This window comes from Solanum dulcamara, chromosome 3, assembly GCF_947179165.1.
Source record: "Solanum dulcamara chromosome 3, daSolDulc1.2, whole genome shotgun sequence".
Taxonomy (NCBI): domain Eukaryota; kingdom Viridiplantae; phylum Streptophyta; class Magnoliopsida; order Solanales; family Solanaceae; genus Solanum; species Solanum dulcamara.
The window spans coordinates 66,739,475-66,755,601 of NC_077239.1; the positions used below are offsets into that span (position 1 = coordinate 66,739,475).

A 16,127-nucleotide genomic window follows, 5' to 3' on the forward strand; every position below is an offset into this window, starting at 1 on the left:
GTAACAAGAAAACAATGTTAAGCCTACCAGAAATTAAAGGAGCCAAAAACAACAATAAAATAATGTGATAATAAAAACACAATAGACAACATACTAGGATAGATTATTGAAAACAATAATAAAAAATGATAAAAATCAAGAAGAAGCACTATAATATCCAACTAGTACCATGAAAAACACTAGCCATCCTAAGCAAGACAACACTATACTACACCTACTAACCTTTTACCCTAATACGTGTCATCCACACTCTCCTATCTAAGGTCATGTCCTCGGTAACCTTTGCATCATATCTTGTGTTATCACCTCTCCCCAATATTTTTTCGATTTATATTTGCCTCTCCTCATACCCTCTATAACAAACCCCTTGCACCTCCTCACTAGTGCGTTTACGTATATGCTCTTCACTGTCAAATTATCTCAGTCTCGCTTCTCTCATCTTGTCCACCACAGAGGTCACTCCCATCTTATCCCGGATATCCTGATTTCTAATCTTATCTCTTCTAATATGACCACATATTCACCTTAGCATCCTCATCTCTATATTATGCATTTTCAGGACATGAGAATTTTTGACTGGTCAACACTCCGGCCCAAACAACAATGTCAGTCTAACCACAACTCTATAAAACTTACCTTTGAGTTTTGGCGGTACCTTTTTATCTCACAATGTCAGTTAATAGTTTGATTTAAATATGTCCTTACCATTAATAGTTTGGTCAAAAAATATCGTAGTACTTAATAGGTCAAAAATGTCATTTTTTCTAAATAAATATATCATTTTATTTTTTGAAACACATTTTTTTCCTAATAATAATTTTTGATTAGCAAATGTCTATCGTAATTCAATTCTAAGATATACAAATATTTTCTACTTTATTAGCTTTTTTTTATTGTTATCAAAATAAAATTAACGATGGGCTACTATGATCTTATGTATATGATCTATATTATCAGTTAAAAAGATACATGTAGTTATTCTATTTTAACTGATAAAATGAGATTAAGAGAAAAAAAGATTAGTCCTATTTTTAAAGTGATTTTAAAAGAAAAGAAACAAGAATAGGATTTTTTAAAGCAATATTTTTATTAGGAATAAAATGTGTTTAAAAAGAAAAAAATATTTATTACCCATTAAGTGTAAGATTCCGAAAGTTGATAAGTCGAAAAAGGAGGTTTAAGATGAAAATCACAGTTTTTGGGACTAGGTGGTCCTTCACGGAGCCCTTCATGGATTGTGGTGCTTTCATGGGTCGTGGATATTAATCGTAAAGGTGCACTGGTGAATGGAGAATTGGGAGGCAAGGACCACGGAGGGATCCATGTCTCGTGGTGCTCACCACGGACCATGAAACCAACCATGAACCTAAATCTACAGGACACTACATTTCTTTGAAGACCATGATAGGGACCATGGTCTGTGGTGCTTGTGATGGATCGTGGTGCCCACCGTGGTGTAAGCCTCCCCCAAGTCAGGCTCACCACCATTACCACGACCATCACCATGATTCGTGATGAGCTTCACAGGCCGTGGTGACCCTCCGTCTAGGCGACCTCAGGCAGTTAAGTTAAGGGGTGTTTTGATCTTTTTCTATTATTATTATTATAATATATCTAGATATTTTTGGAGATTAATTCCTAGCCTATCCGACTCATGACTTGGAGTTAGCGGCGATGGTGTTTACTTTGAAGATTTAGAGACATTACCTTTATGGTGTGCATGTTGATATGTTCACCAATCATAAGTGTTTGCAATATGTGTTTAACCAAAAGAATTTGAATCTTCGACAAAGGAGATGACTTGAGTTGTTGAAAGACTATGACATGAGTGTATTGTACCATTTGAGAAAAGCGAATGTGTTTGCCAACGCTCTTAGTAAATTGTCATGAATAGTGTTGCCCATGTTGAGGATGCAAAGAAAGAGTTAGTCCATGATGTTCATAGATTAGCCCATTTAGATGTTCGCTTGGTTGATTCCGAGGATGGTGTTGTTGTTGTTCAAAATGGTTCTAAATCGTCTCTTATGCTAGATGTTAAGTCTAACCAATATAATGATCCTACTTTAGTTGAGTTGAAGAAAGAGATCGCCAAAAAAGCCATTGACGCTTTCTCCCAAGGGAGAGATAGTGTTTTGAGATACCAATTGTGTATTCACGATGTTGATGGTTTGAGAGAAATGATATTATCCAAAGCTCATAATTATCGGTATTTTATTCATTCGCGTTCCACAAAGATGTATTGTGATTTGAGGGAAGTGTATTGGTGAAATGGCATGAAGAGGAATATTGCGGAGTTTGTGGAAAAATATCCTAATTATCAACAAGTGAAGGTTGAGTATCTAAAACCGGGAGGTTTGGCTCAAGATATTGAGATTATTACTTGGAAGTAGGAAGCCTTGAATATGAACTTCATTATAAGGTTGCCTCATACTCGAAGGCAACATGATTCGACTTGGATGGTTGTTGACCGAATGACTAAGTCGGCACATTTTCTTCCTGTTAAGACTTGTTATTTGGCCGAGGACTATACTAAATTGTATATCCAAAAGTTGGTTAAGATTCATGGTGTACCATTGCCTATCATTTCAGACTGGGGTACTCAGTTCATATCTCAATTTCTGATATCTTTCCAAAAGGGTCTTGGTACTCACGCTAAGCTTAACATAGCTTTTCACCCTCAGACCGACGGTCAAGTCAAGCATACTATTCAGACCCTAGAGGACATGTTAAAAGCATGTGTCATTGACTTTAAAAGGCAACTGGGATGATCATTTTTCATTGATAGAGTTTGCCTATAATAATAGTTACCATTCCAACATCTAGATGACTCCATTTGAGGCCTTATATGGTAGGAGGTGTAGATCTCCTATTGGTTGGTTTGAAGTTGGTGAAGTTTCCTTGATAAGAACCGAGTTGGTGTATGAGGCTATGAATAAGGTTAGATTGATTAGAGAAAGATTGAAGACTACCCAAAGTCGACAAAAATCGTATTCAGATGTGAGGAGAAGGGAACTTGAAGTTGAGGTTAATTATTGGGTTTACTTGAAAATTTCACCCATGAAGGGTGTGATGCATTTTGGCAAGAAAGAAAAGCTTAGTCCCTTCTCTGTGGGTCCATGTAGGATTTTGAGTCGAATTGGCAAGGTGGAATATGAGTTGGATTTTCCTTCTAAGTTGACATCAATGCATCCGGTGTTTCATGTGTCTTTTTTGAGAAAGTTTGTTTGTGATCCTAGATCTATTTTGTCATTGGACAGCATTGAGGTGAAAGAGAGTCTATCCTATGAGGAGGTTCCAATTGAGATCCTAGACCGACAAATTAGAAAGTTGAGAAATAAGGAAATAACTTCTATTAAGGTGTTATAGAGGAACCAAGAGGTTGAAGGTGCTAACATGGGAATCCGAAGCTGATATGATGTTATGATATCCTCATCTCTTTTCTTCCGATCCTAGTTGAGGTATTTATTTCCTTCATGACCCACTCCTTTAAATCCATGTGTTTTAGTCATTCTCATATTTTCATATGCATTCATGTTCATGAAATGAGTTTTAAAGTCATGTTTTAGCTTGGGATTGAATATTCCATGTTTTATGCATTTTCAATATGTTTTTGCATTGTGTTGGGCTGCTATTTCTCTTTCCTATTTCATTCATACTAGCTTGAGTCCCGTTCGAGGATGAATGTTTCCAAGGAGAAGATATTGTAAGACCTCGGAAGTTGGAAAATCGAAAAATGGGGTTTAAGATGAAAATCACAGCTTTTGGCACTAGGTGGTCCTTCATAGAGCCCTTCATGGGCTGTGGTGCTCTTCACGAGCCTTGTAGAGCAACCGTGAAGGTGCATTGGTGAATGATAAATTGGGAGGCAAGGACCACGAAGGGCTCCACAACTCGTAGTGCTCACCACGGACCGTGAAGCCAACTGTGAACCTAAACCCCAGTACCCTAAGTTTCTTTGAAGACCACGATAGGGACAACGGTCCGTGGTGCTTGTGAAGGATCGTGGTGCTCACTATGGTGGCAACCTCCCCAAGTTATGCTCACCTCCATCACTATGAACATCATCACGACCTGTGGTGAGCTTCACAGGCTGTGGGAACCCTCCGCCTAGGCGACCTTGTGCAGTTAAGTTAAGGGGTATTTTGATCTTTTTCTATTATTATTATAATGTATCTAGATATTTTTTGGGATTAATTACTAGCCTATAACTAATTTTTAACACTCCTAAACCCTCATTCTTCCAAATCACAAGATCAAACCTCTCAAGTCTCTCCAACTTCTCTCCAAGGAAAGAACTAGGGAAAAATCTTCAATCTTGCATTAGAAGGATTTAATTCATGCTTTTTAAGTCCATGTATGTGGAAATTCATCCATGTATTCCTTCCATCCATAGACTCTCAAGGTTTTCTCCTTAATTCTATATTTATTTCAATTCCAATTCTCTAAATTCTTGGGTTTTGGATCAAATTGCATATGGGTCAACTCAATTATGTTCTTATTCAATGATAATAGTCTATTCATGCATGATTTCAATTGAATTACATGTTTTCAAGCAATGAATTTATGATCAAGGATTTATCTAAGTTATGTATTATGATTCAAGTATAAAATCATGAATTGTGAAAGGTTTTCTCATAATATGCAAGTTATGATGATTGGGATGCTTAGAAAGGTAAGTATCCACAAGTTCAAGTTATGATCATGATTTTCAAGGAGCTATTCTGATGTTATATATTTTCATGATATTTGATTGGTTGATTACCTTTCCTAACGACTATGTTTTATGTATTCTGTTGGGATTAACTTAGCATCGAGCAAATTTTATGGTGGGGATCCACGAGGGAACCCTATTAGCAACCATTAGTTCTTAAACTACGTGCCACCGTAGGTTTTTCCTTTATGGCTTAGCTAGTGGATCCACATATAACTCATGATTATATTTATGTTTATGATATGAAGTCTACCTTGGCAAGTAGCCTCTCTCTTCTCGGTGTGGGAGTTAGATTGGATTTCATGTTATAGCTCACATGGTGTTACAGGTCGATTAAGTTAATATCTTACATATGTATATGTTATGTTCTATAATCTCTCATGATAATGTTTTACGATGCATCGACCACATGATTATGATTTATGAATGCTTTCAAGTTCTTTTACTCATGTTTAATCCTATTGGTCGTGCTTTACATGTTCATATTGATTATGTCGTATTTTCATTGTTCATGCACACTTCTCACATACTTAGTGCATTCCATGTACTAACACATACTTTTGCCTATATTATATCATAATATAGGGTCCGACGATCACGCTCATCCTCCCGTTCGTGGCTAGAGCTTAGTACAAACCTCATTTCTGGTGAGTCCTCATGTTTCGAGGACGTAACAATTTACTTTTCCTTATGTTCTTATGACTTTTCATCATTTATATTACGTGAGCTAGGAGCTTGTCTTATGCCCCCATCTAGACTAGTAGAGGCATGTTGGATGTCATGGACTCTATGTTGTTTTTTCGTTTCGAGTTTGAGACTTTTTCTCTTTTATTGACACTTTTCATGTTAAGACTTTATTTCTGCATCTATATCTTGGCTTTATTTCTTTACTTACCTTATGTATGCTCATGAATGATATGCTAAGAGGCTTGGTTGGGGTCCCTCAGGATTCTAATTGTCGTGTCACACCTAGGGCCTTGCTTGGGTCGTGACATTAAGTAATAATACAGGTATTTTTGGACCAAACTATTAGTTGTAGCGATATTTTTAGATCAAATTATTAACCGAACACATTTTTTATTCAATTTCGCATAATTAAAGTATATTTTAGACCCTTATCCGATGAATAAATGAAGCTAAGTATGGACCAAGTACCAACCATAAAAGCTTTGTGGTCTCTGAAAGCATCCCAAAAAGTATCCATCTTAAAACTCAAACACAGAAGCATTGTTATCCAATTCCAAAAGTGTGGCTGTAACAGATAAAAGAAAAGAATGGAACAAAATCAAAGAATATTGCTTAAGTATATTCTGCAATACTGGTGCTAGATACATCCAAGGTTACGCGGTCATACAGAGGCATAAAACTACATGCTGAGACACATTTTAGAGGCATAAAACTAGGCTAATTTGGACGAGAAAGCAAGTCTATCTTGAAGCATGAAAAAAGAAGATGGATGCTTAAGCCTATCTACAAAGGACATTTCCATGAATCGTCCCATATTCGTATTGAAGAGTAAGAGTGTGAAAAAGTGAGCTCTGTAGCTCAAACATCCATTGATGAAGAGATCGGGAAGGAATAAGATGTAGAAAAGAGAAACTGTTTTTATTTCAGAGGAAATAAACAGACTAATGAACAGTAATAAATACTTTAATGAAAAAGTGTCCAGGGCTCAATAGCCGCCACATCAGACTAGTCTCATTTTAACATTTCCCCTCAAGCTGGATAGTGCAAGATGTTAAGCACACCAAGCTAGCCTAAAGTGGCACTGTTGTTTGCTTCTGTGTAGAAACAATGCATTGTTTGAACAAAACCAGATTTGATTTAGTCTTGAATGAAGTGACAATCAATTTTTATGTAGTTGCTTGATCAAAAGTCCACTAAGGTTAATCTCAAATAAGACTCCAAGGGAGTGGACACTGGCTTAGCACCACTAAGTCCCATATCAGAGATGAGCTCCAATAAGCACTTCCTTTGGTTGAGAATCACCCAACTTTTGGATCTCAATGCTTCAATCCCCAGAAAGTACTTGAGAATTGTCCCAAGTCTTCCAACTTAAACTGTTGATGCAAGACTTTTTTTGGTTCAGTAATCATATGAGCATTGCTTCCAGTTGTAAAGATATGACACCTAGACCTAACTCAACCCCAAAAGCTAGCTCTTGGGGGAAGGATTGCCCAAGTCCATATAAGTAGATCACCATTCCATTCTCCAACCAATGTGAGACTTTTTACCCACTCCAACACCAGTAATAAGTAAGAAACTGCTTTGTTTCAGAGGAATGAAAAATTGTATTGTTTCAGCTGTGCACATCTATATATACACATCTATGAACCACCAAAAATATCTTCTAACTAACCGGACTCATAACTCCAAAATGATAGCTCATACTAAGCTTAACTAACAAACTAATGAAACAGTGTTAACAGACGAATGAACAGTAATAACTACTTTAATGAAAGTGTGTCCAGGGCTCAATAGCCACATCAGACTAGTCTCATATTAACAAACAGATTACTGAAACCTTAGAAAGGTTAAAATGTAAAACACTAAAATGTGGAGTGATTGAATTCTTGGTAAAAATTATCCATTTCACGTAGGAGATGACCTTATCAGACCATCAGTTGCCCAAAATCAATGATCATTTATGGTTTTCAGCTAACTTATCCAAGCTTATCATATCTAATTCTGGAGTTACCTCTGTGCTGATACTTTCTACTACTGACAGTAGAGTATACCTCCTTTCCGCTTTCACTAAATATTATATACTCAAGTCTTAACCGAGCATTCAGATGGATTACAAAATTCTGCAACAATGATGTAATCAACAATAATATCACATGAAGAGTGGTACATTTGTTATGAACACTTTTCTATTGTTTTGTTTGTTTTTCCCTTTTCATGGGCTATCTAAGAACACTTTAATCTGTTCCAACATGAAAAAATGATCCCTTCATTGGCATAGTTCCCTTTCATAAAGTATTTCGCACACAACAGACGTAGCGTTTGGACAACAATTGAGTGAAGCTAGAAAATTTTCATCTAAAGTTGAACTTGAAAAAAGTTAGTGGAAGTTCAAGTTACATTCACAAATTGAACCTTCAGGTGGAACAAATAGTGAAAGATGAAGATTAATGAGTTGGAAACACTAGTGAGGTACAATTTGTGAAAACACTATGGTCAAACAAATACTGATAATATTACGTGGGTCCAAAATCAAAACTTCAGATATTATTTGACAATTCCAACAAAATATGATTGTTCTATCTTAAAAAATATTGTCAATTCCTACCAGTACATACCTGCAAGTTTAACAAAATTAGTGGCATCTTGCCACATAAGTGGTGAATCCACCATTCCTGCGGTTTTTAGAAACCTTTCTCAACGTAGTAAAAGTCACTAATGACGTTTCATCTGCAGTAAACTCGGCCAGAATTCGTGTTATGCCACATAATACAGAGAGTCTGGTGACCTTCACCAATGAGACCTTCAGGTGCTAATCAATCTTACTTAATTCATCACTATATTAAGGAAGGCAAACACGGAAATTTGAAGGGGACAACAAGAAAGACAAGCACTAAATAAATTCACTGCATCACCACTTATCATAGTTACAAAAATTACAACAAACAGTTTTCCCATAATTCATGCACATGAAAAATCCATGAACAGTATAGAAATGTAAGCACACACAATAGTAACAAGGAGGATCTCAAACGCTTCACAAACAACAGTGCCAGTTTAGATATACAATAATCAATCAAGCAATAGAGGCTTCTGCAGCACCTTGTTTCAAGGCTCTGTCCAATCTTGCCTCAAATGGAGTGGAGTGCCAATTAACTCTCTTATCCTGCATTATCATGAGAGCCACTTAGTACCTCTAGTGATTGTGTTGTGTTATAAGAGAGTTGCAGCATTAATAAGAAAAAAAAATTCATATCAACTCTTACCTCTCTGTACTTGCTGGTCGAGTTGGGTATGCCTTTAAAAGAAGATGCTGACAGAGATTCTTTAGCAGTTCCTAAAGGATTCCAGTAGGTACCAACAGTTCCTATAATAGGCATCTCATCAGGGCTTCGACAGGGTGATTTCCTCGGGGAGGAAGTTGCTGAATGCTGTTTCAGCTGCTCAACTGTCAAGGCACCTAATATTGGCCTGTCTTCAAAGCTCATCACAGAGTTAGAACCTTGTGAAATGCTTTTTTCTGATGTGACAGTCTCAAGCACACTGGAGCTGAAGCCAGCCTTCTTGGTGGTGTCAGGTGTAACCAACCAATTTGAGAGACTAGCATCAACAACAATTTCTTGGTCCTTAGGCTTTGGCTTGAAACTTGATGATAATTGCTTAAATGTTGGTTCTAAACTGAATGAAGCACGAGGCCCTTCTACTTCTGTGGTAAAATTTTCCTTCTGTGGCAGCTGCTTCAAGGGTTCTGCTGATTTTGATTTAACACTTTTCCACTGACTGAGGTTTTCTACAGGGTTCAACACAGGATGAATATAAGTACTCCTATCTCTCACATATCCTTTTGTTTCACCCTTTCTCGTTTCCTTCTCAGGAACACTGAACATCGAAGTAGGACTATCCACTTCCTGTTCTTTGACTTGATGAAAGGGCTTATCACTCACCACAGATTCAGTCCACACTTGTCCACCTTCACAATCGGAATCTCCATAATCTTCATCATCATCAAGATCACATTCTTCATCCACATCACTGTCACCAAACTCCTCAGCTTCATCATCACTGTCTCGACAGTTCTGATACCTGTGGTTTGTAGGATATGATCCGACACTAGATATAACAGAACCCTCTCCAGAGGAAGAGTTGGACTGGCTTGATTTAGCAAGACATCCCTCCTCCCCTCTTTCGTCTTCACCAGATTTCTTGGGTTCAGGTAAAGAATCTGTACTTTCATAGATTGAAACAGGTTCATATGTAGTGATCTTTGAATCAAAGGTAACTTTTTTTCTAGCACTCAAGCTAAGTTGCTCCTCAGGCCTATCTCTGCGTGTCACAACAACCCAGATCATTTAACAATGTAAGATAAAGTGGAAAAGAGAAAACACAAATTCAGTAACTCACCGCACTTCGGTAAGCAAGTTCCCAGAGGGTTCCTCTGCGATGCTTTGTTCTGTAGAGATGATGCTTCTCTGAGCATCCTGACAAACATGTTTCTGCAGCACAATATTGGATTTTTACATTGTTTATGCGTATCCCCAAAAGAAAGAAATGCAAAACCATAGCTTTACTAATTTGTCCCCCCAAAATATTTCTAGGAACAAATGTTACACTCAACACAACAACATACTCAGTAAAATCTCACAAGTGGGGTCTGAAGAGGGTAGAGTGGTTTTTTCCGAAAAACTCCAGCAGAAATTCTCATCATCATCAACTAATCAAGAAATTCCCATCATCATCAGCTAAATTAAACCTAACCCCAGTTAAACCTATGGTACACTCAACACAACAACATACTCAGTAAAATCCCACATGTGGGGTCTGAGGATGATAGAGTATAGTAGAGAGGTTTTTTCCGAAAGTCTCCAGCCAAATTTCTCATCATCATCAACTAATCAAGAAATTCCCATCATCATCAGCTAAATTAACCCCAACCCCAGTTAAACCTACTCCCAACCATGATTAAAGCTGGAATCTTGTTCAAATACAAGACAATTCAACACTTCCATTTCCAAGAATTTCAAAAATAGAACTTGGGAACAGGGTACAACTAAGGAGTAAAAAATTGGGAACAGGAACAAATTGTACACTCAACGACAACAACAACAACATACTCAGTAAAATCCCACAAGTGAGGGTAGAGTGTACTCAGACCTTACCACTACCTCACGGAGGTAAAGAGACCATTTCTGAAAGACTCTAGCCAAAATTCTCATCATCATCAACTAATCAAGAAATCCCCATCATCATCAACTAAATTAACCCTTACCCCAGTTAAACCTACTTCCAGCCATGATTAAAGCTGGAATCTTGCTCAAATTCAAGACAAGTTCAACAATTCCATTTCCAAGAATCTCAAAAAAGAACTTGGGAACAGGGAAACAACTAAGGGACTAGCAACTTGGGGACAAGAACAAATGGTACACTCAACAACAACATACCCAGTGAAATCCACAAGCTGAGAAGGGTAGAATGTACACATAGTGTAGGTAGAGAGGCATTTTCCGAAATACCCCCGGCCAAAATTCACATCATCAACTAATCAAGAAATTCCCATCATCATCAACTAAATTAACCATAACCTTAGTTAAACCAACTCCCAATCATGATAAAAGCTGGAATCTTGCTCAAATACAAGACAAATTCAACAATTCCCTTCCCAAGAATTTCAAAAATAGAACTTGGGAACAGGGTAATAACAAGTAGTAGTAAGCATAAAGAAGAAAAGGGGGTTATTCAGAAACACTTACTTGGTCTCGAGGGATGACCTTTTTCCTGTTTTTGCAGCGTTTCTTGTCCTTGTCACCGCCAAAACACCCAAGAAAACAACCCATCTAGGCAGAAACGATTCAAATCTTGGTTTTCAGAGTGGGGGTGGGGGGATTTTATTTCTCTTCCAGCCAAGAATGGTGGAGAAAGAAATCAGCCAAGAACCCTCATGATTACAGAGGAGCGTTTGGATTGAAACGGTCAGGAAAATTGGTAAGGGGGAGGGGGCTTAGGACAGGGGGGAAACAAGGGTTTATTTACTTTGAAAAAAGAGGCAAATGTGACCGTTACTTATCATAGCTGTTTATTTTGCCTTTTCTTTCTTAGTAAAATAATAAAATAATTATAATGGTGGGTTTTTTGCTTTTTGAGTTTAAATTCTTAATTATATAATTGGGATAGTGAATTTAATAGAACAAAATTCGCTATTATAGTACTATTTCATTTAAAATAATTTACATGTTCACTTTTACTTATTCACTATTTTAAAAATAAATTTTTGTTTTTGCTTGTCACTTTTATCATATGAAGAAAATATAATTATTTTGTTTTTCATATTTTATTCTTAGCATTAATTACGTATTTCTCAAATCATTTTCCAAGATCTAGTACTAAACAACAATTAATAGGGGTTGTGTGATAAAAATAACAATATTAATTATTTATTTTCTTAATAGATGTGCCAAGTTCATTTATCGATAATGAAATAAGTTTATTTTTTAAAGTGTGTTGTATGGTCCAGTGGCAACCTTTTCTCTACATTTAAAGTTGGGAAATTTACATAAATGTACTATATTAAGAAAATATTTACCATTTATAGCAATAATATTTTTTTTCACTGAACACTTATAATACAATTATAATACAATTATAATACAATTTTAATACATATTAGTGAGAATAATTTATAAAACTCATATAATACAAGTTTTATTCATGGATAATATATTTATCACATACTTTAATACATTTATAATACATTGTGTCAATTTTTTACCAAACAAATATAATATATTTTAAAACACTTATAATACATTTATATTGTATGCATAATTCAATTTTAATACATGACAAATATATCATAATATTGCTATATATTGCTAGAAATGGTAATAAATAAAAAAATATCGCTAAAATCAGTAATTATTTATTAAAAAATGTTTTTCCTAGTAATTTTTCCTTTAAAGTTTGCAGTGGTAAGATCTACGTACAACTATTTTTTTCAGATTCTATAGCGTAGAATCTGAGGAATTTGTTTGAAATTTCTTCTTCATTAAAAATTAATGTGATCGATATTTTATATACTAAATAGAGTAAATTAATTTTATAAATTAAAATTTAGAATTCATTAATTTCATGAAAAATAGAGTAAGTTATAATTTTTTTTTGTATCAAAATGACAAATGAATACAATCTTAAATGTTAGTCAAAACTCATTCAATTTTTTCAAACATTTTTAATATAGAGAAAGTAATAGTGCCACCCACTTCCCTTAAAATTAGGCGTTACATAAAACACACATACTTTTCAATTATATATAAATTGTTTTTATTCACCTTCAAATTTATAGGGATGTTCAGTATTCTCTTTCAACATATCTTAATATTTCCCATTATTATTTGTGCAATTAAGATAGGGCATGTTTTTTAATATGACAGAATCAAGTTGGATAAGGTCAATTAAATCTTCATAATGGAAGTTATTATTAGCAAAGAGTACGTCGATTTGAATGTTTTATAAAAACTTTCAAAAAATGACTACTGTTTTTCTATTGAAGAAGTTTTTTGTATGAGTTTTTTATTTGACGTAGTTTTTCGATTTAAAAAAGAGATTTGTGCCACATTTTCCCAACAATGATGAATTACCCAACATAATTTTATAAGTGGATCTAAAAAAACAGTTTTTTAATTCATCTTAAAAAGGTAAATATATTGCTTTTGATAAATTTTCAGCTCAAATATATAAAACATATCAAAAAATCAAGTATATAAAACAAATATGATAGTGAAAATAATATGTTGAAATGAAGAAGCTAATCATAACAACAATAAATAATATAATAATCGAAATTCAGAAGAGACTTAAATCAAATGACAGGACATGAGAGGAGTAATAAAAACAATTATGATAAGGAAACTATACCAACACACGAATACCTATATATCAACCTTTTATTATAATCCCTACCTCCAAATATCCCCAGATAGAAGAAATTTCATGTAGTTATGAAATTTTTTTTAAAAATACCTTTGACTCTAAATAATAATAATAATATTAAGAAACGTTCTCTTCACGTTGTGAAATTTCACTGGGTTGTTGTTATTGTATTAAGAAACGTTCTAAATAATTAACTCAAAACTCAAAGTTTGTTAGAACGCTAGAATTTAAAATATATTTAGATTATATCCAACTCAACATTAAATTTGCCCTAAATCCCATTTTAATGTAAAATTTGATGTTTTAGAGCTTCAACTCAACATTATTTTTAAAACTATTTTAGTTTGTGAATAGTGTTTCCACAAATTTAATGTGACACTATTCATCAACAATAAATCACTTTTTAAATATTTTATTAGTATTTTTATTATATAAAACTTTTAATTTAACATTTTATAAATGGTATGTTTTTAATTAAGTCTTAAGTATACTTAATTATTTTTATATAATATTTTTTATCATATTAATTTTAGATTTTAAAGTTGGCGTATAATATTTATACATTAATTTTAGTATATTTTATTTTTATATAAAGTTTAAGTTAATCTTACTATAAATTATAATAGGATACAATAGTTTTTATTAAATGACTATAATATATATATATATATAAGAAAGAATATGAATTATATAGGCTGATTATATGTGAAAAAAGAAGAATGAATTTGTTTTATGAAATACGAAAATATAAATGTAATAAATAATAATAATATAATATAAAATAGATAGAATAATTAATATAAAGAGGATATTCCTTTTTAATGTAAAGTTTAATATAGTGAATTGGAGTTGGTTTATACTAAAATAATATTGACATTATTTTAGTGTAGATTTTGATGTTATGAATTGAAGATGCCCTTTAAATAAATAATTAGTGAAAGTAAATATTTGCTAATATAATCACTTAACTACTCATCCCATATTTTTATCCCATGTTGTTATGATGATACTACTTATGATAATGTTATGTTGTACTATTTAAGCGTCACTTTCACCCTAATTCCTAAAACTCATACAACATAGCAGCCACCATGGCGGAAACGACCATCGGTGGGAATAATCCCCCAGAGGAATTTCCACCTGTATCTATGAAAGACAATACAGACCCGCAAAAGCTCACGATGGGAGAATCAAACAAAGGACAATATCTGAGTATTCTCAAGCCAAAAATTTGTAACCCATCTCAGCCAATAGTAATTCCAAAATCAGTGGTCATGCTTCATGGAGAACCGAATATAACTTAAAAAATATCAGAGGTCAGAATATTAATCATCCAAGAAAATTTGCAATATGGCATCATTGGAAAATTTTCGTATGAGAAGTCTGGAAATTATTGAACTAAGGAGAAAAATTTCGAGCCAATGTGGGATCAAGAGTGAATGTACGATAGAAGTCCTGGATATGAGGCATATTTTGATAAGACTAACGAGTGTAGAGGATTAAGTACACTTGACTAACGAGCCTAAAGGATTATGTACACTTACTGTCTGCATCTGCCTTTTACGTGAAAGCAAGAGAGAATTATTGGCAGATGAGAATCCTTAAATGTGATCCATGATTAGATCCGGATATAGAAACGATGATTGGAGTTGCTTGGATATCGTTCCCAGATCTTCCCCCAAACTTCTTTGCTAAGGAAGCAATTTTCTCAATAACGATAATAATTGGGAAACCCCTGATTGTAGACATGGCAACAAAGAACTAAACAAGATCAAGTTGTACGAATGTCAAAATTGAAGTAGATCTAACGACCAAATTACCGCAAAGAGTGCGAATCACGGAGGAGGATGACATAACAGGGGATACAAAATACAAGTGGATTAAGGTTCAATATGATTACATGCCCAAGTATTGTCAGGAATACTGTTTATAAGGACACAATGAGCATAGCTATTGGACTATTAATCCAAAATTATATGATACAAAAACTGAACAAGAGGAGAAAAAAGAGGAAAAAAAGTTACAGGTATAAAAGGAGAGCAGAGGAGAGTATTGACAAGCGATAAAGTCGTGGGATTTAAGCAGAATAAACAAGAATGGATGGTAAGGAGCACGAACAAATACAAAAGGAATAAATACGGGCACATTAAAGGAGAAAATGACATGAAGGATGATAACTCCTTCGCAGCACTGAGGGAAAAAGAAGAGAAAGAGAAGGCAATAAACAAGAAAGAAAGCACGAAAGAACGGGTGAATAATAACTTTGGAAAGAAAAATAATATACAAAAGGACAAGGAAAAGTAAGGAGATACAGATGGATGTACTCTTAATAACAAAGGGAAGGATAACAAGGGGGAAGGTAACAAAGCACAAAAAAAGAGATAAGTGGAAAAGATGGAGCTGGAAGAGCAGTACATACAAAAAAAGAAGGAGGATAAAAAAGATAAGACTGAGGGAGCCATAGTGATATATGAAATTAACAATGAGGAAGTCTTACCATTGACATAAAAAAGATAAGATTGAAGGAGCCATAGTGATATATGAAACTAACAATGTGGAAGCATTACCATTGAAAATGCAGACAAATAATTAAGAGGATATGATGGAGTCAAAATAAGCAATACAGACTGATAGTCAAAAAGATAGAATGGATTCAAAAGGGGCTAACGTTGACAAGGGTGATTTGGAACCAAATATAGAGAGGGAGGCCATTGAAGTGGACTTATATCCTAAACAGATAAGAAAGCTAAAAGAGACGCTGATCAAATCAAAGAAACAAGGGGAAACAAATATTAATGCGACTCAAGCA

The 16,127-nt window shown here is 34.5% G+C and overlaps 1 protein-coding gene and 1 pseudogene across 1 annotated transcript; both read right to left on the bottom strand.

The window, feature by feature from the left end:
* Positions 1 to 8,068, bottom strand: part of LOC129883618 (uncharacterized) — a 28,314-nt pseudogene extending 20,246 nt beyond the window's left edge.
* A 210-nt stretch (positions 8,069 to 8,278) lies between these two features.
* On the bottom strand, positions 8,279 to 11,446 carry LOC129882727 (protein JASON). Its single transcript, XM_055957156.1, has 4 exons — positions 11,143 to 11,446; positions 9,797 to 9,888; positions 8,662 to 9,718; positions 8,279 to 8,561 (listed from the first exon to the last, which is right to left on the bottom strand). The coding sequence occupies exons 1-4, from the start codon at positions 11,224 to 11,226 to the stop codon at positions 8,472 to 8,474; spliced, it is 1,323 nt and encodes a 440-aa protein (XP_055813131.1). The 5' UTR covers positions 11,227 to 11,446; the 3' UTR covers positions 8,279 to 8,471.
* Between the last annotated feature and the right edge of the window lie 4,681 nt (positions 11,447 to 16,127).